A 27,812-nucleotide genomic window follows, 5' to 3' on the forward strand; every position below is an offset into this window, starting at 1 on the left:
TGTTTTCACTGTTGTAGTACTTTTACCTGTAATGCGACCTAACTTACCATTTGTCTCTGCAAAACACACGTTAGTCACATATAACATTACGTTGTCATTAATCACTAAAACCAACCAGGGCCCTAGATGCTTTCAGCATGTTGTGGATGAGGCATTAAGAGCAACTCAGGCTCTTCGATGCAGAAACATGCCAAGAATAGCTGCTGCAGGTGCTGGTTCGTCTTCTCAGCCTCAACGAACATATGTTAGGACAAAAAAGCGTTCAAGAAATACAACAGCTCAAGATATTGGAGAAGAGGATAGTGATGATCAAGATGGTGTTGCTACAGCACAAGCAGAACAACAACAAACCCAAGAAGCAAATGAATACATGGACGAAGATGGTGTTGCTGCTGATGCATTTTGTTTGGATGCTGATCTGCTTTAGGTAGCAGCCAGCAGCTAATGCAGTACTTTTTACTGAATTACTGCAAGTAATCCAATATTACTTTCAGTTTGGACTTTAGATGGTTTTAGTTTTACACTTTTATTGAATTACTGTTAGTCTGCTACTAATTATGCCTATATTATTGCAGAAATGCAGTGTTTAAATAGTTAATATATAGTTACATACATATACATATGTCCTTAAATCTATAGGACGACCAGAGGTCGACCAGGACAAATAGGTCGACTAATCATCACCCTAATCACGATTAGTCGCCTGGTCGGCCCTCTCGCTCAACCAGCTGGTCGCCCGACTTGTAAACATTGACTCAAACTAAAAACCCCTATATGTCTCAGACATACTCTTGTTGTAAATTCATTGCTCTTATATTATTATCATTATTGCTACTGGTATTATTACTATTTTTGTTCTTACTCTAGCTCTTCTTTTTGTTGTTATTATTACACGAATTAATCTCACCGGTTTGAGGAAAAAATATACACTTTCCCCACAAAATAGCAGCAATCTGAGGACAAATAGAAGTCCTCGGAACATTGAACTTCACTGATCCACCAATCTAATAAAGACGCCACCTATATTACAGTCTCTGGTCGCTGCCATGTGTGTACACTCGATTGTAACTGACATTGGCTACCGAATGAATATCATGCCCCTCTAGCCTGTGTAAGAGCACCTGTGGTTCGGTTAAGGGAGTAAAACTAAACCCGTTGTAGAGATGCAAATAAATAAATAATTACAGTGTAGAATGCCACGGACAATCGTCCTTGGAATTGTTATATTTGCAAATCATCAAGCGACAGTTCCTCGGTTGATAACATCTTCAGTTTCTGCACGGGAACGTATCAAGTTACCAAGTATGACTAATCAACACAAGAGAGACTGCAAAAAAAATAGCCGATGAACTTACAGTGATGAACTGCGGTGGGTCATCAAGACTAGAGGAGCCAAGGATAATTTCTCTCTTCAGTTTGCCTGACAGCTTATGGGCAACACGCAACTGTAGTAGTCGTTCACAGAGGACACATAGTTAGAAACAAAAAGTTCATCATTCCTGTGTTGATTGGTTTTAAGTGGACGAATGTACCTCAGACCGAGTAGCACCTCCAATTACAAAGATAAATAGGCGCTGGCCCAACTTTCTGAAGTCACTTGATGCATGCTTCAGTACAGAGTCACTGTAAAAATCCACATTGATCATCAGTAAGGTGTAAATAGTTAGGTTTCATGCACTAACCAGATAAAGCCAAAAGCTTAAACAAAGCTTATAAAGTACTTGAAAAAAGTTAGACAGTCCACTTATACACTTCAACACTCTCCCTCGTGTGCAGCCACATACAAAGCATAAATGCGAGACCTTTGCCTTTGCTACCATGTAGCTTAAGCCATTGATAATACGTAGGCAACCAAATCCACTTATATACTTCAACATAAAATTTACCCATATTTTCCAACCTATTGTCCAGCCAAAGAGGGTCGAATAGTTATTTTTGAATATCTGCATTCTCCTTCAGATACCAAATACAAATACGGACATTTTTAAAGATACCAAACACAAATACAACATAACCAGTGTCCATCGAATATCTGATTTAATCAGATATATCATCTGTAAGCTGGCAAACCGAGGGTAGCTAAGTGTGATAAACCTCTGTAAGCTGGCAAACTGAGGGTGAGTATTTTGCTCAATATAAAGCAGGGATGGAGTGCATTAGGTCCAAAAAGTGGGAGCACTTTAAATTAATTTTTTTTGTCCAATCCATAGCTGACCTTAATTTAAAGGAACATTAACATTGTGAAGCGCACAGCATTTTATATTAGCCATATTTTTTCTGCCATGTAAATTGGTAACCAACAGACAACAGAACTGAAGTGCTGCAAAATTGCTTCTGTGCTACTTTGTAACCTAAAAAGCTCAGCTATTTGTGACTGGGGTGCAGGGGGGTTCAATTTTGGCGAGAGCCCCCGTAAATTTCCTAAAAGAGTTCCGTTTTTTGAAACCAAAGTTCCAAACTGTAAGTTGTTTTGATTGTCCTAAGTTAAATTGTCTGACTTTGACCAAGGGCGTACCCAGTGCCGTAGGCTTCCCGCACTGTGCGGAGTCTGGGGAAGGGTATCTTTTAAGCGTCAAACCTTACCCGCATAATATGCAGAGGCTGGAGCTCGAACCCGGGACCTTCCGGTTACAGACGGTAGGCTCTACCGCTGCACCAGGTATAGAAAAATGTATTAACATCCATATCAAATGAATCCACCATCAAAATGTATTTCATGGTGATCTAATGAACATAGTTTGATACTTTGATGTAGTACATGTTTGTGCATTTTTCTATGAACTTGGTCAAAGTTAGAGAAGTTTGGCTTAGGAGTTAGGACAAAGCAAAAAAATCGACTTACAATTTGGAATCGAGGGAATTTTTTATTGGAAGAGCAAGACACTGTCAATGTATAGATACAACAACAAACAACTGGAGAAGATAACCTTTCACACATCTAGGTTGCACGTACCTGAATACCCCATCAGGCAACAGAAAACAAGTTACCTTGCTCATGTCCATCAGGACATGGTTGATAGAGAAAGGAAGGCTAACTAGGTTGCCTTTACTAACCTCGAATAACCATCATCGGAGTTCCGAGGTCTAGCCCATGTGCCACCTATTCGTCTAGATCTCATGGATTGGGCTGGCTGATGAGCTGGGCTCGTTCGAGCAGATGTGCTCCCTGGAATTCCACGGAAACTAGGACTAGGATCATTCATGCAGTGGTACTCATCTTTTGGTAGCTCACCCTTACTAAGTTTCTCAATCAAGTCCTACAGACAAAGCAAAAGGTGCACTCGTAAATACAGAAGAAAATGTGTACTAACTAAACATAGAGCCAGAAGCCACATGACTTCCACTATATCAGTCAGATACTCAGATTCTGATTTAGAAGTTAAGTTGCAAGCATGGGCGACCTTACAGCAACCAGCTCAATATAGAAAGCTTGCTTACAGAAGCCAGCTAGACATAAAACAGATCATCCAGGCTGCAGGGACCATGTCATCCAAACTGTATGAACTATGTTGAAACAATAAGAAAATTCTCTGATTTTTTCAACAAAATTTAAGTGCTTAAAGGTTGAACTTTTCCTTTTAAGTCCTTGACTACAGAGATCACATGGAATAGGAATGTCCTACTCACATGACTGCACAAAAATGATGAGAGAAAAGACTGGTGACTGATATAGCTGAAACAAATGGACCAGTCACCAATGATGAGGTTACATGAGCTAATCAGTCGATTGACCTCAGTGAATGAAGATAGGTATTGGACAGTCATCAAAGCATGCAACACCTCTATAATAGAACACAAGAAGTGATACTCTGTGCACTAAAATATGCAAAGTAGTTAACAAATAAAGAACAATAAAATAGCAAAGTACATTTTCAACACAAAAATATCATGTCATCAACAATTAGAGGGAACTTTTTTAAAAAAAATGCCATTACGTTAAGTATAATGAGATGACTACTTAGACTGTAAGTTCTGGATTTTTTTTGCACCTCCAGGATGGGATAAAATCGAGATAGCATCCATGTTGACTCTTCTCCAGTCCGCTCCTTCCTGATACCAGGCTTTTTCTGATAGTCATGTAAAAGTTTAAAGCTTTTAAGCTACTAGAAAGTTATTTTTTTTTCAAAAAATAAATTGATATCAAAGTTTCAGAATCTAATTACCTTCTGAAGATCAAATTTCAAAGTAAAAGCCCCAACTGAAGACTTCTTAGAATCAGCTCCACGTAAGCAGCGCATATTATTTACTACAATCATATCATCAGCAGATAATCCTGCAAGCTGTCAAAGAAAATGACCATCAGCGACCACAACGAAGACTGTTGCCAAAGGGGCAAAGTCAAAATGTAACGAAAACATAGTAGTTAGAATACCCGTTTAGGGTTTTGGGGTTAGCCCCTTGTAATTGCCGTCATACACCTGTATAATGGGCCAGGCCCAACAACTTGGTCTATTAATACAACTCCCAACCCTGAGTTAGGGTTAGGGTTTCATTCTCCAACTTTGTACCAGAGCCAGATTTCTCTCTCTTCCCCTCCCTCCCACCAACAGCCGCCAGCCCACTCCCCCGCGGGTCGCCTGCACCTGCGTGCGGCCCTCTCACTTGACGCCGGCGCGTGGCCCTCCCTCCCCGTCGACGTGCGGCACACCCCCGTGCAGCCCCGCCCCCGAGGTCCCCGCATCTACTGGCTGCTGCTTGGCTGCTCTTCCCGTTATAGCTCCAGCAGCGCCCAGGCATTCCCTCGGCCAGCCGTCGTCCCACTCCTCTTCTCTGTCGTCAGGCTTCTCCAGCGCCGGGACGCAGCTCGCGACCTCTGCTCGCGGCCACCTCTGCCCGGAGAACGCCGGTTGCGCGCCCCGTCTCCATCGGCTGCATCCTGCCCGGCCGCAGGCCTCGCCTGGGCGCGCTGCCCCCTGGTCGCACAGCGCTGCTGATCCAGTCAGCCCTGCATCGTCTCCTCCTTGTTGGTCCACGCCTCCTCGTCCACGCCGCCGACCCGGCCTGCTGTGCAGCTGTCTCTCTCACTGCTTCGATGGCTCCGCCTCCCACGTGCACGAGAATCCAAACTCGTGCAGAGACCCGTCACGGCGACAAGGCCATACCCTTGCCCTCTACTCCGGTCGTACCCCCCTCCCCTTGGCAGCTACAACTTCCCCTGCCACCTTCATGAGTGCCTCTCTGACATCGTCCTTGGTTCCGCGGCCTCCACGCCGGTGTCCTCACAAGGGGGGATCATCACCGCGGTCAGCCTCCTTCCCTCGTCGTTGCTGCTGTGTCAGCTCACTACCCCAGCGCACATGCCCCGACTTTCCATGGTGTTCCTCCTACCACCAGGGGGCCTGCCCTGGCCTCCAGTGCCACCGCTTTCCCGACTTCGCCCGGTGTCACCATGACCGTTGTGCGCGTCACTCTTCACGACAGTCAGACTATCCAGGGCTTTTTTGTGGCCTTCGATCGAGCCATGAACCCTGTTCTCCGTGATTGGGTCGAGCTCCACCCTCAGGTTGTCCGACATGTTCCTAGACCCCATGTCTTTCCTCGTGCTATGATTGCCCCTGGCGATCGAGACCTTGTTGTCTCCCTCCCCTCCTAGCAGCTCGTTCGGACCGCCTCCGCTAGCTCTCTCCTCGCACCCCGTGCCTTCACCACCCCCTTCCTCTCTCACCAATTGGGTGGTCGGCTTCGGAGTCTCCTTCCACACCACTCCTACCACTAGCTCGTTATCCCACTACCATCCTCTCACTGCCTCTATCGTGGTAGGGAACGGTTCCACCCTCGTGGTCACCTCATTAGGTGCATTGGTTCTTTCGAGACCCTTCTATCTTAATGACGTTCTTGTTGCTCCCATTTGACTCATCCTCTTCTCTCGGTTCGTCGCTTCACTATTGACAACCACTGTTCTATAGAGTTCGATCCCTGCGGGCTCACCATACGACACCTTCCCACTCGTGTCGAGCTCGCTTACTGTGGCAGCTTCGCCCCCCCCCCCACTCCATTCGCTTGCCATCCACTTCCCCCACCAGCATAGCCTCCCCCCACGCTCTTGCTACCACCACCACCTCCGTCCTTTGCCATCATTGTCTCGGGCACCATGGACATGACGTGATGTCCCAGCTCTCCAGCTACTTAGATATCTCCGATAGTCGGGGCTCCTCTGAGCGCCTCTGTCATGCTTGCCAGCTGGGTCGTCACTCACGTCTTCCTTTTTCCACTTCCACGTCCAGGGATGCTCTGCCCTTTGATTTTGTCCATTGTGATCTCTGGACTTCTCCGTCTTCAGCCTCTGGATATAAATACTACTTGATGATTTTTCTCACTTTCTTTGGACTCTTCCACTCCGGCTGAAGTCCGACATGTTCACCACCCTCACCCACTTCTTCGCTTGGATCTCCACCCAGTTCCGTCGCCCGGTCCGTGCCCTCCAATGTGACAATAGCGATGAAGGGGGAGGGCGACGGGGCGGGTCCAGCCGGGCAGGGGACTACGACGGGCCTGGCAGGAGGGGTTGACGCCGGCAACGGGAGAAGCGCGAAGAATAGGAAGGTGTTGTAAGGCGTCGATGTGGGCAGGACGGTGGCTAGCCCGCGCATGGCTGGCTCGCAACGGCGGCCCGCACGAAGGCTGCTCACACCGAAGACGCAGAAGGCGAGGGTCGGTGGCGGGGTGCCTTTGAGCAATGCCTGCGCGGATCCGGACTGCACGCGCACCCGCGAGGCGGCGGCAATATCAAGTGACTCGGCACCCAACGACGCCGGACCGCGACTACGCAACTCGTAGCCGCGCTCCAGTCCTCAACGCAAGGTTTTACCCCTCTACTGGTGGATTAACGGGAATAGGAGAGGAGATTAGATAGAAACTTCTTGCTTGATTTCATAGAAATGATTACATGAATAAATAGGCCTAGCTCCAACCGCCCTCCCTACTCTTAAGGAGATAATGCCGATCGGTTACAAGGAAGGCAATCCTAACCGCTACTCCTATTTTAAGGAAATAGATAAGAGCTAATCTAATCTTTCCCTCTCTAATCTTATCCACTCTTGGCGGCAAACTGCGCCTGACCAGCACGCTCGGCCGCGAGGCACACATCGCGCGCTCGTCGGTGCCTGGTATATTGGTGGCCCCACATGACAAGCAGCCTGCCAGCACGCCCGAGAGGCGGTGGCGGCCTGCCTGCACGCCCGCGCGGCGGCGCGGCAGCCGGCTCGCCCATAGAGTCGAGGAAGCCTGTGTCGTGGAGGGCGCCCACGCCGGGAAAGGAGGCGTCGTGGACGGGAACAGCACAAGGAGGGGCGCGGCGAGGAGGCGTGAGCTCCAGACAACGCGACGGCGTGGACCAAATCCGGTGGCACTGCGGGCCATGCTGGCTTGCCGGGGAGCAGCGGAAGGGCGGCCACGTCGACAGGGAGGAGAGGGGTGAGCGTATGAGCGCGGGCCACCACCGCCACAACGATTAGGCGCGCACCCACGCCGCCATGACGAGCAGGCGCGGGCCGAGGCCGTGGAGAGGCCGCCCGCGGCCAACATGGGGGAGGTGAGCAGCCGATGAAACTGGCGAGCGCATATCCGCGCGGAGGGGTGCACCGATGGGCAGGCTATGCAAGGGATGCGGGGCCAGCCTTGGGGTGAGCAGGAAGGGACTATGCACGCCCACCATGGTCGGGGATGGGGGCGCAAGGGAGCAGGGGCACACCCATGGGAAGTGAATTGCCTGTGCCACGGAGCTGAGGTCGAGCGGCCATGTCTTCGCAGCATCCGAGAGCAGAGGAAGGGGAGGTCACAAGGGTAGGCGCCATGGAGAAGGGGTGGCGGCTAGCAGTGGAAGAGGAGCAGAAGGCCACCTAGGGAGGATGGGAACGGCGCCCCCCAGGAGGAGGAGCCTCCCGGAGACAACGACGGGTAGCAGACGGCTGTTGGGTGGAAGAGGCCGGCAACTATGAGGTGGGAGAGAACCCTAACCTAGTCTGATACCGTGAAAGAAACTGGAATGCCCTTGTTGTATTGCATAGAGGATGGATACAAATATATAGAGGAGAAACCCTAACCCTAGTGGACCGGTAGCCCAACAGTGGTGCCAGACAATCTACACATAGAACACATTGTCTAACATTTTTTTTCTCGAACACGCAGGAGATCTGCGTATCATTCCATTAATAGATAGAAGGTACAACACAACACACACGACACACAAGACGCAATATAGCCACCACACACACCCATTCTGAACAAGACACAAGACTATCCCCCTGGGCCAAGCATAAACACAAGAGTTGAAAGCAGGTTCAACCCTTTTGCCCCGGCACTACACCACATCCTGAGCTCATCGCCAGCGAGGGTGAGAGCACTCGCAAGGCTCGGCGACCTCCCATTGAACACACAGTCGTTGCGATGACGCCAAAGGCTCCAAGCGCCAAGAATAACTAGAGAATTGAAGCCCGATTGGAGATCACGGGGAATCTTCTCCACAGCCCTGCTCCACTAGTCATCAAGGCTGCAAATAACATTATCTGGTGAAAGATTAGGCAACCCAGACCTGCTCAACAAGTACCAGAACTGTCTTGCAAAGACGCGAGAGATGAGAAGATGTTGTATTGTTTCCTCTTCTTGGTCGCAAAGGGGACACACACTGGGGTGGGGTAGTCCTCTTCTAGCAAGACGGTCTGTGGTCCAGCATCTGTTGTGCATGACAAGCCAAATGAAGAAACTGCACTTTGAAGGTGCCCAAGACTCCCAAACGCGCTCAAATGCTCCAAAAGAAGTGGAACCTATAAATAGCATATCATAAGCCGACTTTGAAGAGTATTGGCCTGTCGGGGAGAATTTCCAGATATGCTTGTCTGGCACTCCAACACTAAGGGAGAAATCTGCAATGACTTCACTAAGAGTTAAAAAATCAGAGAGGACAGCCCAAGTGATGGTGCCTTTCAGGTCCCGGATCCAAGCCATCTCCACGATACCTTCTGCCACCGTTCTCCTATTGGCAATCCTGGTCGGGACGAGGGCGAAAATATGAGGAGTTAGATCCTCAATCCTCAGCCCCATCAACCATCTGTCCCTCCAAAACAAGGTGTTACGACCATCACCAACTTCTGTAATCAAAGTTGTAGAGGATAGATTTCAGAATGCTGGAACTCTGGAGAGGTAAATCTGCCCAAGACTTCGAGGGATCTGTTTTTTCCAACCACAACCATCTAACCCGAAGGGCCCAATTCAGCTTTTGTAAATCTGATATGCCAAGCCCACCAAGCTCTTTTGGGCGTGTCACTTTGCCCCAAGCAACTAAGCAGTGGCCACCGAGCACATCCTTTCGACCTTTCCAAAGAAAGCCACGTCTAATCTTGTCAATGGCTTTGATAGCCCACTTAGGTAAATCCAAAGCCATGGCGTGATATATAACTGTTGTCGTGAGAACATGCTGCACTTGGATAGCTCTGCCAGCTCGAGTCATCAGGTCGGCCTTCCAATTAGGTAAGAGGTCCGCAAGCCTATCGGTAACATGATCTACAACTTTTTTATTAGAGATCGTTTAGCAGCCCAAATATTCTTTTTTATGTTCTCAGAATTTTAAATTTAAAATTTGCACTTCCCAAACAGCATTGGATGTTGACATGGTTTGTAACAAAGTTCTATCTCTCGACGTGATCCACAACTTTATGGTTGACAACTTTTAGATTTTAGATCGTTTAGAGGCCCAAATATGTGTTTTAAGTTTTTATATTTTGAAATTAAAATTATTGAATTTTTCATATGACCTCGGATGTAGACACATTCTATACCAAATATGTGGGGCTTGATTTGCTCTAAAACTTCTTAAGTTGAGATTGTTTTCATTTTAGATCTTTTAGGAGCCCAAATACTCAATAAAAATGGCATGGCTAATGTGGTTATGTGGGGCTCAATATGCCACATATGCACCACATCAACAAGCCACTTTTGAAACCACAATGAACTTTTTTTGTTGTGCGGGTATGTCATCTGGTATTTGAGTTCAGGGGGTAAAACAAACTTGATTCTATTGTAAATGGCCACTTTATGATTTATTTTATAGCATTGAATAATCTGAAGAACAGGAAGATTCTATCTGTAACTTTACTAGAGAAGAACCATTCATACTTGATTCTATTCACGGTATGTCATACTTTATTTTCAATACTGGCTTGCATTCCATGCAATTGTAGAGACTAAATATCATGGTACCAGTCATGAAAGCATTCTATATCAGGGGATCATGCTTTGAGAAGTACTTCACAACATCTCAGCAACTAACCGATTCGATAAAGGGAGTAAGACACAAAACCATTCAGCAGTACATAATACCGCTTATATAAAGACATAGTAAAAGATACTGCTAGAGGCATTGGAGAAAATATGCTCAAGTCAGCAAAAGTAAATGCTTGTACTTCTGAAAATGACACAATAAATTTATAGTGAAATAATAAAAGTATAAAACCAAAGTTACCTGCATCAGCTTTGCACCTTTCTCACTTTCGAAAAATTTCTCTGGGTTTATGGAAGCATAAATCATCAGCAAACGCAGCTTATGTTCACGACTTACATCCTGAATTAGTTAAGCAAAATATCTTGAGAGGTGTAGAGACAAGTGCAGAATCTTATATGCTGTAGTTCAAACAACAATTACCATGCGGGTTCGTAAGAAACTGATTAGTTCTTTTGTCCCAGCATCACCAAACACAAGATCTTGCTCTAGCTGTCCAACATCTTTAAGGTGGTGTTCTTTGATTATGTTATTGAGTTTTCCTGCAATCTGTAGTAACATGAAACGGTAAATATTGTATTTCATGTCACACTGCTATTCTCTTCTTGGAAAACACCAGATTATGATTTCTTCCTCTAGTAAGTGTTATTCAAAATGACGATTCATGTGGACAACTGGACATGTTCCCCAGCCCAAATGAATGCATCCAAATGTAATCTGATGACCCAAATGGTTAGTAAGCAAGTTAGGTGTTAAATCTATCCAATCAAACTCTTGCTGGTTGTAGAGCTCACCGTGCAACTAAACTATACAATTGTTTCTTATAGAATTATCAACATTTGTATATTGATACCTGAACTCCAGAATTTTCAAGGAGCAGAAGGCAAAAAATGAGAAGCTAATGGCAATCACTATAATATATCAACAGACAAATCTACTGAAGTAGATAGAACAGTTATAAGAAATATTGTCTTTGTTAGTTTGTTGAGTTTGCAGATGCATGTCATGTAAAACAAAACTACTAACCTCAACATGAAGGGTGAGCTTGTCAATTTGATCACTGTATTGTGGAAGAGCTTGAACCATTTTCTGCAACTGCTTGGTAGATAACTCTCCACCAGATCTGACACTCAAAATAGATCCTATGAATAAATGTTAACCAGATCCATTGACACAGCTATCAAGCAGCTAATACTTTAGCTAACAGCATTGCTTGGCCCTTTAGTTATTTTGTAAACATAACTGGCAACAACAATTCACAGGGACATTTAGCAGAAAATGCTGTCAGACAAGAAAATTTAACCATTTTGAGTATCCTTTAAACCATCGAATTTAAAGATTGCACACATACACTAAGCACCCAGGTCTTAGTCTGCGCAGCAAACTGCTGATAAGACAGAACAACAGAAATGTCCATAGTATGAACAATGGTAAAAATTATTGTAACAGTTGCAAAAATACACACGGGACACTCTAATATGCAGAAGTAGCATTTCTTGAACAAACCTTGCCTGCTGTAGTTGAGCTGCTTTGTTCTTTGATACAAAACTGGTCATCTTTTCATGTAGCGTTTCATTAACCTGAAATGTTGATTTCATCATTATGTCAACAAAGCATATGACTATAGTTAAAGATGGAAGTGGCAACAATCTTACATGAGCTATATGTGCATGCCGCAGCTCAAGCCATACTGGATCATGATCCTCCAACAAAACCTCCTTTTTCTCATTTGCTGAACCATTCTTACTTGGAACCTATTGTTTGAGGGTGGCATAAATTTTAAGAGTCATGCATCAAAAACATAGTAAGAACTGAATAAGGTAAACTAGTGAGGTACAGTGTAAGACTGTATGCTGCTGATGTACTCACCTCTTGCACGTACTTGTTGCCATCCATACACAATAGATCATGGCACATAGCATCATACGTCCACTCATGAATAATTGGTGCAATCTGTAGTGCTCAAGGAAACATGATATCAAAGGATGCATCAGCAATATGGAAATGTGTAAACTGGAATTCACCACCTACCTGATCTATTGACCGGTCAACAATAAGTAGTTCACATGTTTCTGTTTGTGGAAATTCAGGTATCGTTGACTTAAATCTGACAAGGGAATTCCACAGGGAAGCAGCAAGCTTTGTTGGGACCAAATCTCGTAGTGTCGTCAGAGTAGATGCATCGATTGTCCTGGCTACACGATAGTGCACACGAGGAAATTCCTAGAATAGTTCAATATGTTCAGCTTTAAAAAACATGAAATAAACATTATGAATCAGCATTCCAGTTAGAGGAAAGTAAAATTGTAGTGATACTTCAGAGCCAAATTTATCCCTTTTTCAGTCAATTTCCTTCCATGCATGATTCCATTCAGTGGAAAAACATTTCAGCTGATGTTCCTTGTTGCTAGTTTTTCTATGGTGGCAGAACCACTACCAATTCAACACCATGTCACTTGTGTGTTGCAGTGTAAAGTAGTTTTATAGGCCGCAGGTTTCCAGAAATGATACACGACATGTGATGTATGCTAGTATATATGGAGGATAAACAGCTATTGGAGAGGTCGTGTCGGACAACTTAAGGTACAACAGCACCTAGATGGAGGGAACTGGAGAAGGGATGGATATAGAATAGCCTGTAAGAAGAAGATCACATGACTTTGTGAACTAGGAGACTTAATTTATCTTGCTTCCATTTAAAGTTGTCTACTCATGTGTCTGGCCATAACAACCATATCTTTATCCAAATAAAGAGTGGCATGCCATAGTTGTTAAGGCGCCAAGGCGAGGTAAGGCGACTGACCCCCTTTTTACCTTTTAAGGGGCAAGGCATAAGGCGAGGCGACGCCTTAAATATATTTAAAAGAAGAAAAAATTGGCATTTGAGAAAGTATTTAGGACAAAATATTAATAAAGAAGAAAAAAGATAAAGAAAAAGACTAGCTCAAACAGTCCTGTCAGCCTACAAATCAGCCCAACTAGCCCATTAAAATTAGGTTAAGCCCACTTCCTCCCTCCCAGTCTTCTCTCTCTACCTCCTCCTAGCCACCTCCCTGTCCCAGGCGACTCCCTCCTCCCAGCCGCCTCTCCCAGCTCTCTCCACGCTGGAGATTCTCCCTCTCTCCCGTTGGTGCTTCTCCCTCTCTCCTGTGCCGGCACCATTGCGCCGCGTCGCTGGAGCCACCGCGGCCCCGCTGCAGCAACCGCCGGCATCTTCTCCCACTCGCCTTAGGTGCGGGAGTAAGGCGAGCAGGATGCCCAACGTCGCCGGGGCGCCTTACGGCCTAGGCAACACCTTAACAACTATGCAGATGAGCCCTAACATGGTGCCAAAATTTTCCAATCCTTATTCACTATTTTTGAGGCGTTGAGACAAGGCACAGCACCCTATCCCCCCACCCCACACCAAATGCCTAGGCGTTTATGGCCGACACCATGCGTATATTTTGGGTGGACATGAAGAGCTGGGTAAGAATCAAATTGCCACTGACAATTGAGCAGAAAGATTATACAAATCAGAAGTTCACAACAGCAACGAACTAAAAGCATATACATTTAATACTAATCAGTCATCACCTTGTGCATTGTGTTATGTAGAAGTGTAAAAAAGAGCCAAGCAGATATTAGTCCATATGGCAGGCTAGTCCATGAAGCAAAGAGCACTACACATCACTCTCTCAAAGTGCATCTAGACCCTAAGTGGGTTTTGGTGGATTGAAAGACAACACGATTAAGGAACTAATACATTTCATAAGACTTATAGGTATTTAGTCCCAGGTACTATTATTATGTGATTGGGCTCATATTGTGAAGGCCACTGAAATATGAAGAAATGAGTCCAATATTATTGATTAAATACATGAATTAGCAAGCATATGAATCAAGTATAAATAAGACATGAGAATCTGCATATGGATTCAATTCATTGAGTGGTGGCGCCATGCAATGCAGCAAAGTGAAAAGCAACATCGCAAGGGATTCAATTCATTAGAAGTGTTGATAGCATGGTGGATTTGGAAACAATGGAATGCTTGTGTCTTTGTAGGAACCTCACCTAATGTTAATGCTCTCATGCAACAAATTAGAGATGAGGAAAATTTGTAGTGTATGGCTGGGGCTAAAGGTCTTAGACGTATTTGGTTGTAATGTCATGCGGAGTTTAGGTTGCTAGTGGACTTTCTAGTTTTCTTGGCTAATCACTCACGTAAACTCATGCCCTAATGGGCTTGTTTTGAGTCTTCTTAGACTCCTTTTTCTTCTTAATATATGCAGCTCTCATGCGTGTTCGAGAAAAAAAAAGAATCTATATATGAAATGGTCTCCCTCTTGGAGCTCGCTTGTTCTAAGCAAAGATTGTTTTCAAAACGATGACAACAATACGAATGAAATGGTATTCAATGTGTGCTTAATAGTTGATTCAAAACAAGATGTTACTCGTTGATGGCTTGACAAGGTGATTGTAAGGAAAGGGCTTCAAGGTACTAAGCAAGGGTGAAGGGCAATTGACAGTGTGGTGGCTGAAGAACCTAGCTAAGGTGAGCGATAAATTATTTGCATTTAATTAAGGTACTAATCAAGCTATGAGGGTCATGTTGATGTGGAGGATCAAATCATTGGAAAGGTGACTTTGGTTGATAAGCATAGTCTTGATCAATTGGTTTGATAAACTGCTCAAGACATTGAAGAAGGTGTCAAAAGCCCTCAAATGATCGAAGTCAAGAAAGCAACATTATTTGAAAAATGACAAGCTCCAGTGGTATTAATTGTAAATTTCTATTTGTTTAGTATAGGCATGATGTACTATGAAGATGCAACACTAAGTGCTAGATGTATCCTAATTCCTAGCAGGATTAGCCCAGGTGTTGGTCATTTTAGGTGTTGGTGTTTTAGTTTTGTTGTTGGTAGTTTGTAAGTTTGTCCATTTTCCCCTGACGGCTCGCCACTATTTTTAACAAAAGATGAGGCGATGGTGGGGGTTGTACTGGGGTTTCTATTAGAGTATATGGATTAGGCCCATGTGGCTAGGCCCATGAGGCCCGTGTATGAACTCTATATAGCACCTCCCGCGACTTCTTTCTCTCCCACGGGATGCAGTTGCGGATGTCTTGCCCGTATACCTCCTCCCAGAACGGCAAGGCTGAGCGCATGATCCGCACGACCAATGACACCATCCGCACTCTTCTTCTCCACGCGCACCTACCGGCACGCTTCTGGGTCGAGGGCCTCCACACCTCTACCTACCTCCTCAACCGTCTCCCCTCCACTGCGTGCCCGGCCCCCACTCCTCACCAGGCACTCTTCGGTACCCCTCCGCGCTATGACCACCTCCGTGTCTTCGGGTGTGCTTGCTACCCGAACACCGCTGCCATTGCTCCTCACAAGCTAGCACCCTGTTCCACCCTCTGTGTGTTTCTCGGGTACTCCCCAGACCACAAGGGCTACCGCTGCTTTGACATCTCCTCTCGTCGGGTCCTCATCTCTCGCCATGTGATGTTTGATGAGTCCATGTTTCCCTACTCCACCACCACCCCACCACCCTCCTCCGACCCTGACCTCTTCACTCTCTTTCCGACTGACGCGGTGGTCGAGCCACCTATCCTTCCTCTCTCGCCTGTCGGTCCTACTCCCGGTCCAGTGCCTTGCCCGGGTCCGGTGGTGTCGCCTACGGTGGTGTCGCCTCTCCGCGGGCCCCGTCTCCGACCGCCCCCGAGCCGAGCGGGGGTGGTGGGACTGCACCGCCTGCGGGGCCGTCAGTACCAACCCCTCTGGCCCGCTTCGCACAGTCGGTACGGGTCTACCAGCGCCAGCCCCCGGTGCCCACGTCGCCGGCCGCGGGACCGCCGCCGCCGGTCCCTCCGGCACGCTTCGCCCAGCCGGTGCGCATCTACCAGCGCCGGCTGCCGCCGCCGGGGTTCGCACCACCACCTCCGCTGTCGCCACCACCGGTGACCTCTCCTCCGGCGGCACCGCCGGTGGCCCAGTCCCCGCCAGGGACACCTACACCTCCATCGTGGCCACCCGCGGCACGTGTCGAGACGCCGATGTACCACCCACCGCTCCTTCACCGCGACCCGCGGCACGTCCACCCGATGGTGACGCGGCACGCGGCTGGTACCCTGCCGCCCCGGGTCCTGGCGGCCACGCCCGGGGACTCGCAGGTTTCTCCGGTGCCCTCCTCCGTCCGCACCGCCCTGCTGGACCCCCACTGGCGTCGGGCGATGGAGGAGGAGTACGCGGCGTTCGTCGCCAACCAGACGTGGGATCTGGTGCCCCGTCCGCCCGACGCCAACGTCGTCACCGGCAAGTGGATCTGGACGCACAAGCGGCGGGCCGATGGTACCCTGGAGCGGTACAAGGCTCGCTGGGTTCTTCGGGGCTTCACTCAGCGCCCCGGAGTCGACTACGATGAGACCTTCAGCCCGGTTCTGAAGCCGGCCACCGTCCGCACGGTGCTCTCGCTGGCCCTTGCTCACTCCTGTCCAGTTCACCAGCTCGACGTCAAGAACGCCTTCCTGCACGGCGCCCTCACCGAGACCGTCTACTGCTGTCAGCCGGCGGGGTTCGTAGACTCCTCTCGCCCTGACATGGTCTGTCGGCTCAACAGGTCCCTCTACGGCCTCAAGCAGGCCCCCCGGACGTGGCACTCTAGACTGGCTACGTTCCTGGTGACACTGGGCTTCGTGGAGGCCAAGTCAGACACGTCTCTGTTCGTCCACCATCATGGAGCAGAGACTGCCTACTTGCTTCTCTACGTGGATGACATCGTCCTCACCGCTTCCAGTTAGTCAAATCCATTGGATTGGAGAGCAAGATTTAAGCGTTGTGAGATTGTGTTTGAGCAATAGAGAGTTAAGCAACCCTTGAGCACTTCATGGTGACATCAAGTTTCGGTGTGAAACATTTGTTACTCTTGGAGCTTGCTCTTAAACAGCTAGGTGTTGCCGGCGAGTAGCCAAGGTGTGGTGCAAGGCCGGACACTTTGTGCGGGCTGACCTTGCCTCCGAAAAAGGAAAAGATCATCTTAGCGTAGAATGGAAAGGGACCGCTTTGGACCTGGCTAGAGTAGACATTTGTTGAGTCACTCACGGCTTCTACAATGGAGACATAGGGCTTACTTGGTGAGGCCCAAACTTTGGTCAAACAAATCACTGTGTCTTCCTTGTTGGTTGCCTCACTTCACATTTCCATTGCATATTTGTCATATGTTGTGAATTTCTGCTTGTGGCTACTCGGTTGTGCTTGTTTGTGGTATAGATCATAAGTCATCAATCTCCCAATAGCATCACCAAGCACCTAAGATTGAAGGGGGGCATAGAAGGCAAAGGAGACTGTTAATTTTTTTCTCTGCAGGAAAACTGGCCAGACCAGTTTTGCTGTGTGCAGTAAGTTTTAACTTTTAATCTGTGTTTTGCAGGATTAATTTTATAAAAGCCAATCCCCCCTCTAGGCATCGTTCAGGTCCTTTCACTCTCAGAACATATACAATATACATACAAAAGCAATACAGTAAGCAGAGGAAGGCACAGGCACAATCAGAGCAAATGAAAAGCACACACCACAAGACCACACCAGCACCGAACACTAGGAGATGCACATCAACCATGAGAAAGAGATCCTCAGAGGAACAAGCAAATATCAAGGGAGTTGGGGGAGGGAACACCTGTGCTATGTACCCCCAAATCAAAATCACATGTACAGGCACAGATAGGGGTGGTAATGGATCATGATCCACATGTCTCTTCACAATTTGTTTGGGCCCTTAACTAATTTTAGTTCCAAAATGAATAGAAATAGAGTCTGATACTAATCCGATCTAATCCTTAAATTTTATAGTGTAAAATTTAGAGCCCATTACCACCCCTAGGCACGGAGTTGTTGAGGAGAGGAATACCTGCTCCAGCTAACGAGTTGGGAGAGGGAAACACAGGAGGAGGCAGCGTGCGGGCTCATTTACCAGGTAGGTGGGCGGGCGCAGAGCAGATGAAGAATGGACATCACTGGGATGCAGGTCCACTGCCTTCTCTCTCCATGAAGCCCCCCCCCACCCACCCACCCACACCTAGATGGCTGTGCATGGTCGATTCCCTCTCAATGCGCATATATGCAATCAATTCCTGCCCATTTCAGTACCCTCGATTTAACACCTCCCAATCGATTCCCCACCCGGTTACATTTCACGCCGAATTACTTAACGGCTTGTCCGGTTATTGCCATTCCATGTGGATTGGAGTGGGATTGGGATGGATTTTGACTTACTATGGATTTAAACCGACTCGACAACATCCAATCCACATGGATTGAAGAACAACCGAACATGACTGAGTCGATGATGCCAAAACAAACATGAAGGTATGAAGACTCTACATACAACATAAAATGGGAAGGCAGTACCCTCAATGATGCAAACACTGTAGCAATTCTTGTAGCCATTGTGTTAAGGCATGCATTGTACTTGTGTGAGCCTTCTGCATCTTCACTAAACAACTCCTCCAAGGCCTTGTCATGGTCAGTTATGAAGCCCTAGACACAACATTTAAGTATTATCAGAACATCAAAATGAATGTTAAAAGAAGAGATAATATCAGTTTCTGTTCCAAGTTCGACTCTAACAACTTCAAGCAAATAGGCAAATAAAAAAGTGTTACTGCAAACAGAAGTATCAAGTACCTGACTGTCAATAGCAAAGTATTCTAAGTTCATCTGAAAGCATGTAAAAAAAGTCAGATATAGCATAAGTGTGACGTTAAAAAAATGAGCATGCAATAAATAGACGGTGGCCAAATAACCTCACTAAGTGCACTGATGCGTGTTAGCACAGTCGAATCCTTTTTTATATGAGCTACCAACTCCCTCTGTACAGGAGAACTGAAAAATACATAAGCTCTGCACCACATTTAACATTATGCTATTAGTACTTAATCTACAGAACAAATGTATACAAAAAAGTTTGTGTTGATCACATACTTCTTGTACAATGAATTTTTTCCTGACATGTCCGACATGAATATGTCAACACTGCATAATCATCACAAAAAATGGTTACAGAACTGGAAGAAAAACCAAATTTCAACATTACCAGAGAAATACCAGGTACATATGCCACAACAATCTAATGTCTTGTTGGTTGGAAACAAAATAAAAGTTATTCTCCCAAAATACATTCAAGGATAGCACCTACCAGTGTATAATACTTTATAAAATATAAATAATAAAAAACATATTAGATTTGAAATCTGTTTTATCCACCTAAAGATGATTGGAGATGCATAAGGGACCAGCCCTAGTGATAAACTTAAACCTTCATAATCTTGGGGCTAGGTTTTCTTTCTCCCAACATGATATCCAGCCAGGGTTTCTCTCTCACCTCCCCTAGCCGTTGGCTCCTCCTGCAGGCTAGCGGCCAGCTGTCCCAGACGCCATGGCTGGTCCTACTCCACCTTCCCTCCAATTCCACTGTTCTCCTCCCATCGTACCATCCTCGCCGCTAGGACTCTTGTTCGCTGCCCCCTCCTCTACAGCCACCAGCATCGAGCCTGTCACCTGTGTCGACATCTGCCCGCCGCCGCCCTTGTCTGGCATGGGTCCTAGGCACCCTGCACCGCCTCCACCTCCAGCTATCGGCCCGCTCGCCCCCTCCCCTGGCGGCTAGCGGCTCCTAGGCTCTGTCAGCCACCGTCGTCGTGGGCCAAGCCGTCCTTGGCCTAAGCGCCGCTAGCCAAGGCCATGGCCTGGCCACCGTTGCCGGCCCACCGCCCCCTAGCATGGCCAGGTCTTGCCTAGGCTTGGTCAACCAGGGCCTTGCTGCCACCAACCTTGACGCCGTCAGCATGGCCCTAGACCGCCTGGCCACCGGTCCTGCCCTCGGCACTGCTCCCTGTGTCTCTCGCGCCTCCACTAAATGCTCTGCCACCCTCCAATGTGGCGGTTGCTCAATCCACCCTAGCAGCGGCCTTCACGGCTGCTAAGGCTGTTGCCCGAAAGCACGAGTGTGTCGCTACTCTCGCCTGTGAGCACAGACATACTGTTGTCAATACCCTCGTCGTGCAGCTTACCGAGGCTGAGTGCCATCTGCTTGGCTCTCCTTACCTCGAGCCTCTCCTGAAGCCCCCTATGGCCAGGCCTCCTTCGAAGTACGAGACCATTGTCATCGCCAACCTCCACGCCCAAGCGGCAGGTGTCCAGAACATCTGCTCTATGATTCCCGTCATCCTCAACCTAGCTTCCTCCACCTACGCCCGCTGGTGCGACCTCGTCCTTCTCACCCTCCAACGCTACGCCCTGGACAACCATGTCCTCACCGACAATGTGTCCCTTACTATCCCCTCCTAGCGGCAAATGCATAGTGTGGTCCTCTCGTGGATCCTCTGGACCATTACTATTGAGTTGCAAGATGTTCACGTGGTGGCATTGCTCGTCAGGCCTAGGTTGCCATCGAGGAGCAGCTCCTCAGCAACCGTGAGACTCCAGGGGACCTCTTTGTCACCAAGTACTACCACCAGATGAAGGGCATGGCGTCCCCCGCTGTGACCTCAAGGGGGTCGTCTCTAATCGCACGTTCGTCCTCAAACTTCTTTGTGGCCTCAATGAGCGCTACGATCATCTCCGCACTTAAATCACTCGGCTCGGTCTTCTGCCTGTCCTTCCACAAAGTCTGCAACAACCTCATCCTCGAGGAGCCCACCAAAGGGCCATCTCCTCGCTCTAACACTGCTACTGCTTCTACAACCCCACCCCCTCGCCCTCCTCCACTCCAACCTTGGGAGGCTCATTTGCCCCTCCTATCTCTGGCTCTGTGCTTCCTCCTCACCCGCCTGGGGACGAGGGGTGCGAGAATTTAGGGTTGGTGGTTGTCATCGGAGGAAGGGCGGCCATGGTGGTGGGGTGGCCAAGGGGCGCCCTTGGCCCTCTATCTAACTCGTGGACCGGTCAAATATCCATGTGGCCTAGCCCGTCCCTGGGTGAACCTTCCCCAATGTCTCATCTACCGCAGTCGGCTCACCTGATCATGCCTGATCCAAGGTATCCCCTCGGCCACATTACCTCTACATCACCGGCGCCTCAGCTACCGCTTCTACCCCTACCAACCCACTCTACTCCGTCTGGAACCCATGGCCTGGTGGTTGAGATCAGCAGTCCCTTGCTAGCTCCTTCAACACAATGACCCTAACTCCTCTTGCTGTCAACGACTGGGTTGCTAATTTTGGTGCTTCTTACCACACCACTCTGGACGCTAGTTTACTTTCTTATTTCCACCCACCTCTCTCGTCCACTCCATCTATCATTGTGGGTAATAAGAACATTCTCCCTGTGACCTCTGTAGGTGATTCGATTCTTCATGGGCCCTTTCATCTCCGCAATGTTCTTGTTGCCCTACATATCATTCAAAATCTTCTAATTGTTCACCAATCTACCGTCGATAACTCTTGACTACTTCCACTACATTCAATACTTTTGGCATCATCGACTTGGTCATCCCAGCCCCGTCGTGTTGTCCAAGTTGTGTAGTAGTTCACTCATTTCTTGTACTAGGAGCACTCATGAGCATATCTGTCACACCTGTCAGCTAGGTCGTCATGTTCGACTTTCTTTTCTCTAGCTCATCTTAGGCCATGCACAATTTTGATCTCATACACTATGATTTGTGGACCTCTCCTACTAGTGTTTCGGATTATAAATATTATTTGGTGGTTCTTGATGATTGCTTTCATTATTCGTCGACTTTCCCTTGTGTTCGAAGTTTAATACTTTTGCGACTCTTCTACATTTCTTCGCTTGGGTTTCCACTCCCCTGATCACAAAGGGTACTAGTGCCTTAACCTTGCCACTAATTGTCTCTTGATCTCTTGTCACGTCGTTTTTGCCAAGACGGACTTCCCTTTCTCGACCCCTTCCCACTCCACAGTCGACCCTTCCCGAGTTGGACTTTCTTCTTGACCTCGTGGGTCCCTCTAGACCACTAGCCTTTGTTTTTCCCTATAGGTTCACCCTCGTTGCTCCCACCAACGGCACCGACACCCCTGACGGCACCTCCTCTCGGACTCCCTTTAGGTTGTCCTGCCACCCCCAATCGGCTCGTGTGCCTCCCCGGAGGCCCCCATGGCCCCACCCTCACCCTCAATGTCCCCAACTTCGCCTTCGTCAACGACGCTAACGCGTCCCAATGCACTCAACGATACCGGCTCATCGCCGCTATGCCCAACCCATGCATCTATTAGCAACGTGCCAGGGTGGGTGCTCTGCGCCGCTCCCGCGATGAGCAAGCGGTGTACCATCCTCCCTTCTTCATCGTGACCCTCGCTATGTTCACCCGATGGTGACTCGATAAGCCGTTGGGGTCCTTCGCCCTGTCGATCGCCTTCTCTCCGCGACCTCTTCCCCAACAGTCTCTCGCGTGTCATCTTCCGTCCATAATGTGCTTGCCAATCCTCAATGGCATCGCGCTATGGATGAAGAGTATCAGGCTCGCCAATCACACCTGGGATTTGCCGCCCCGTCCCCCAAGTGGCAATGTGGTGACCAGCAAGTGGATCTGAACCCACAAGCGAAAGGTGAATGGCTCTATGGACCAGTATAAGGCCCATTGGGTTCTCCGGGGCTTCACTCATCGTCCTGAAGTTGACTAAGATGAGACGTTCAGTCTCGTCGTGAAGCCCGCTAACGTTCGTGTCGTTCTCACACTCGCTCAGTGTTCGGCTAGGCGCCGACTAGGCGGCGATTAGGCGCCTAGGCGCTAATCGCCAGGCTGCCGCGTAGCCTAGGGCTCTGTGCGGCGTCTAGGCGGCCGCAGCGACTAGGCGGCGCGCAGCCGCGCCTAGGCGGCGAGTTGGCGGCGCGCAGGCGCCTAAGCGGGCGCGCAGGCGAGCGCGCGGGCGAGCGCGCAGGCGAGCGCACGGCAATTTTTAGCGCGCGCGCGCGGGGGAGTATTAGCGCGCGCGCGCGCTGTGCTGCCGCTCGGTCTCCCTCCCACATGGTCACGGAAATTGCCTCGCTGCTCATTCCCTCCGGCGCTCATCCCCTCCGGCTGCTCCCCCGCCGGCTGCTCCCCTCCCTGCTCCCCCGCCGGTGAGTTCTCCTCCCCCGTCGGCTGCTCCCCTCCCTGCTCATCTTGGATATGATCTGCTCGACTTGGATATGCTCTGCAGTTCGCATCTCCTCTGCAGCTCTGTTTCCCTCCTCTTCTGTTTCTTTCCCCGTCTTTCCTCTGCTTGTGCTTTGTTATATAGATGCTGACTGGAAGTGCTTGAGTTCTTTGTTTTTACAGCTGATAGCACAATGGTATGTTATACTCTTCACTCGAATTCCAATATGTTGGTGCAGTGGTTAGACGGGGGGTTCCCAGGTCAAAATCTGGTTGGTAGTATATAGTAGTTATATAGTCATATATAGTAGTTATATATATAGTATATATAGTTATATACATAATATATATATAATTTATGGCTATATTGCCAAAACGCCTAGAAAAGCGCCTAGAAGCGCCTAAGACCGAGTACTCCCGACTAGGCGCTAGGCAATGGGTCACCGCCTAGATTCCGCCTAGCGCCTAGCTGAACCTTGCACTCGCTCTCTCCCATTCTTGGCCAGTACATCATCTGGACATTAAGAATGCTTCTCCATGGAACTCTCACTGAGACTGTCTATAGCGAGAAAATTTTCAAAATGGGTCACTATAGTGTCGCTCTCCAAAACAGGTCGTTGTCTGTGACACTGGTCAAAATGAGTCGCTCATATCGCTATCTTCGTTAAAACACCCCACTCGTTATTTTGCGCTCCTGACTAATGGGCCCCCAAAGCGAATATGACCAAAATACCCTTTGTGTCCGTTTAGGTTGTCTCATACATATCTCCTTCCCTTGCAACACACACATTCGAGAAGCGAAGCGCATGCTACCGCCAGCCCGCCACTGCCCTCTCTAATGTTGTAGTTGTCTAGTTGAGTTGTCGCTGCATGCGGCAACCTACAATGCGAGTACTACTCGAGCCAACACGAGCAAGCAGAACTAGAAATAGTAATGCTGCAACTGCAACTTGTAACTCAGGAACAGTTGTAGCGCACAGGCACAACAGAGGCTATGAGCCACGGGGGCGAAGGAGCATCAGATGAAGGTCCAGTTGGTGAGCATGAGCGCCAGGCACTGTAGGGCGTCGTCGTCGCCCACCAACTTCCACGCCACCGCCTGCTCGTACAACGCTTGTCACCCCATGCTCGACCTACACACGCCGCCGAGGAGGTACGCTAGGCCCCTACTCATGAAGGGGGAGAGAAGGCAGGACAGCTGACTTGCGACAACCACCACTCGCCATGGGCCACGCTACCACTCATACGAGGAGCGTGTTGCAAGGGAAGGAGACCTGGACAGGACAATCTAAACAGACGCAAAGGGTATTCCGATCATATATGCTGCTAGGGTACACTAGTCAGGTGCGTAAAATAACGTGGGTGTTTTAACGAAGACAGCGATCTTCGTCCGTGAGTGTGTTGTCGAGGACGTTAGTGTCCATCACGTCCCTACGAGCTTGCAATTTGCAGACATCTTCACCAAGGGTCTTCCCTCCTCACTGTTCTCAGAGTTTTTGTCCAATCTCAACATCTGACGCAGACGCAGCTAGAGTTTTGATTGTAGGGGTGTTAGATTATTGTATTCTAACTCTATTTTCTAATGTATACAATACTCAGCACGCTCTTGGGGCTAGGGTTTTCTTTCTCCCAAGTCCCAACAATAACCAACCAGGTCAATGAGAACTAATTATATCATAACTTACTTTTCTTTAGTAGGCTGCATAAAATAAATTGCATCCATTGAAGGCAATGGCTGCCTCCGTTTGTATAGGTCTTCAACCACTGCAAAGAATTGTCAAGGCTGAACTTGTATGGTTGTATGTATATACATTACTGCTTGTAAGAAACTGTAAAGTTGCCTTTAGAAGAAAATGACTGCAAATATTTGGTACAAGTAAAAGGAACTAATGTTTCAAGGAATTTCAAGGCTCCTAAGATTTGACAAAAGTAAATGTTAAAATAAAAAAATTGCAAGGATACTACACAACTAATTTAGGCATAACTCTACTAATTTAACAGTTTGTCACAACAGTATAGTTTCATTAGAAACTAATGCAGTTTAGCATCAGTATAGAAATATCATGGTTTCAGATAAACTGTACACTTTCAAGTTTCAAGTATAAACAAGTCATACTCCAATCACCACATGATGCCAGCTCAAAGGTTTTACACACAAGAAAAATATATATTATTAACACAATCTGAGATGTCATAAGAAATCCTTTAGAAGATAACATAATTATTTAGATTATTATATAAATCATAGATTACTCTACAGATTTACTTTCACGTATAGGTGCCAGATTATTGAGTGTAAAAAACAAAATTGAGATCTATGGATACAACAAATCTCATAATAAATAACTATATAACACAACAGAACATATTTAGATGAGCCACTTACATGAAACCCCTTCTTCTGTGATATCTGCCATCTTGCATGAAAATGACATTATCTTGACAGTAAGTTTGTCCATGATTAGAACCTGAAATTCATGACACAATTTTATGTGCATGAAAATGGAACATTTGAAACTAGAAGAACATCTTCCTCCATTCGCCAAGAATACCTTCCATGATGATTTTGAGCTCTTTCGAGTCGATCTCAGCATTTCAACTAACAAACCTATATGATTGTAACAACAATAAAAAAACAATGTTAAATTTATAAACGTGGTAGCTAGTCTATAGTAAATAAAAAGAAGTGGTACCAGTAGGTCACAAATTTAAAGGTCCACACCATATGAAGGGGGTGTTTGGTTCGTTTAGTCACTCTCCTAAACTTTAGGAACTAAACTTTAGCCGCTAGAATTTCTATTTGGGAGGCCTCCTTTAGTCATACTGTTTAGCATTTTAGGGTGTGTTTGCCGCCATGGCCCAGCAGCCTGGCTGCGCTCCCGGGCTGCAGCTCCCGTGTTTGCGTTGTCTGGCTTGCTCGGGAGCCTGGCTGGCCGCGTGCAAGTTTAGCCTCTCAGTCTGGCTCCACAGAAACGAGATCAAGGTCCGTTTCCTGGGAGCCTGGCTGCTCGTGGTGCAAGGATTCCATATTTAGGTAATTTTAGTCTTCTAGCTCGGTTGCATACTGGGTGACAAACACCAGCTCGTCTGAACCAGGCTCATATGGTACAAGTGCGCAAACAAAGTGAGTTGCAGTAGCCGGGACAAGCTAGCCTCAGCCTGGACCAGTTGAACGGGCCGAGCTGGCCAGGCACAGGGTCGCAAACACGCCCTTAGGAACTAAAAGTGACTAAACTTTAGTCACTAAAGTTTAGGAGATGAGAACCAAACAGCCCCTAAGCTAACTTAAATTGTGTACACATATAGGGTCAGAAAAGATAAGTGGTAAAACAAAATGTGATTGTACAGAAACACATAAGAGTTCTAGGCAAATGGTAAAGATAAAACATGTGACAATAAAAATATAGTTAAGTTGCCAGCTATGAATTTTTATAAGTAACTATAATCGGTACTCTGATTCATATTTTATATTTGAAAAATCATTGACTTGGTGATCATCGGTGCTTTTACTGGAGATCCCTCTCCAAAGTTTCAAAAGGCAAAGAAGGAAAATTTAAGGATTGCAAGGTAATAAAGGCTTTCCAGCAATAATGCTAGCAACTGTATTTTTTATACAGGAAACCAATCAAATCAACTGCAGTTCCTGATTACAACAAAGCGAATGGAAGTAATTCCAGTGCATGTATAAAGTGGAAAATGAAGCCATAAATATGAGCTCAATCTTTGGCGTACAAAATCTGTTGAACTACAAGACTCTAGCACAGTGGTGTTGTGTCGCCCACATCGCCAGTTTAATTCCATTGCAGTTTCACACTAAATGTGCCTCAGTTGTGTTGTGATACGGATACGAACTAAACGGTAAGTCCTAGTCCTAGCAAAAAAAAAGGAAAATACTGCCCGCCGTCAACTAATTGTCCAACGAAGCGCATAAAAATACTAACAGGGTATCAACATTTCCCAGGATCAAACACAATCTCCGTCCCCCTTCCCTCGTCCACATCATTTCCCACCAACCAAGGATTGCGGCAAGCTGAGAATGGGAACCGGACTTACGGTCTCGGGTGATCTGGCGGAAACTCCTGTAGTCGGCGCCGCTGTGCGACGAGCTGTCCGAGTCCATCGACATGGCCAACGGAGCCCCCACAACTCCGGCGACGCCTCGCTGTAGGGTTAGGGTTCGCGGCCACCTCCGGGGCTCGAAATGCGGGCTTGCCGATTCGAGCAGAGGGAACGGTCGCGCGATGAGGGAGGCCGAACGCGGAGGAATGGAATTTACAGGCAGTGTTTCTGTGGTTGCCGCCGCTGCGGGGGTTGGACAGGGTTACTGCAGGAACAAGGAATCTGCTCAACGAGTTTTCTCCATGGACGACCAGACGGTGTGGTGTGGGGTTTTGAGTAGGTCTATGGCAGATGGGACCGCGACGCGGTATTAGGTTTCTAGACCCACGCGTCATTGAGGCCTAGGTCTTCGTGCGATGGACGGGTGCTCAGATGATTCTGAAGAAAAGCGCGGTTGAAGAT

General features: G+C 47.7%; 1 protein-coding gene across 3 annotated transcripts; it reads right to left on the minus strand.

Moving 5' to 3' along the window:
- Positions 1-910: 910 nt before the first annotated feature.
- On the minus strand, positions 911-27,812 carry LOC100285241 (SNARE-interacting protein KEULE). 3 transcript variants are annotated; one of them, XR_002266960.3, is made up of 22 exons: positions 27,345-27,812; positions 25,844-25,899; positions 25,678-25,759; positions 24,977-25,055; positions 19,178-19,228; positions 19,000-19,096; positions 18,881-18,913; positions 18,605-18,733; positions 12,245-12,436; positions 12,083-12,166; positions 11,869-11,967; positions 11,720-11,793; positions 11,240-11,336; positions 10,637-10,762; positions 10,457-10,555; positions 4,164-4,280; positions 3,990-4,067; positions 3,055-3,257; positions 2,584-2,650; positions 1,533-1,623; positions 1,356-1,445; positions 911-1,275 (listed from the first exon to the last, which is right to left on the minus strand). XR_002266960.3 is itself a non-coding variant. In XM_020547796.3 (22 exons), the coding sequence occupies exons 1-21, from the start codon at positions 27,415-27,417 to the stop codon at positions 1,222-1,224; spliced, it is 2,004 nt and encodes a 667-aa protein (XP_020403385.1). In that variant the 5' UTR covers positions 27,418-27,812; the 3' UTR covers positions 911-1,107; positions 1,186-1,221. The 3 variants fall into 3 exon arrangements, 2 of the variants coding, with proteins under 2 accessions (XP_020403385.1, NP_001151607.2); XM_020547796.3 differs by lacking the exon at positions 2,584-2,650 and having other exon boundaries at positions 911-1,107; positions 1,186-1,275; NM_001158135.2 differs by lacking the exon at positions 2,584-2,650 and having other exon boundaries at positions 27,345-27,656.

This window comes from Zea mays, chromosome 2 (genome assembly GCF_902167145.1).
Source record: "Zea mays cultivar B73 chromosome 2, Zm-B73-REFERENCE-NAM-5.0, whole genome shotgun sequence".
In the NCBI taxonomy this organism is placed as follows: domain Eukaryota; kingdom Viridiplantae; phylum Streptophyta; class Magnoliopsida; order Poales; family Poaceae; genus Zea; species Zea mays.

What these genes read in the sequence shown, in the direction of transcription:
- LOC100285241 (XM_020547796.3), bottom strand. Translation starts at nt 27,417, where the DNA reads ATGTCGATGGACTCGGACAGCTCGTCGCACAGCGGCGCCGACTACAGG. An exon ending in GGCATGCACATATAGCTCAT is followed by an intron (nt 11,794 to 11,868) that starts GTAAGATTGTTG and finishes TCAACATTTCAG; the next exon opens with GTTAATGAAACGCTACATGA. An exon ending in GCTCAACTACAGCAGGCAAG is followed by an intron (nt 11,337 to 11,719) that starts GTTTGTTCAAGA and finishes TTTGAGTGTCAG; the next exon opens with ATCTGGTGGAGAGTTATCTA.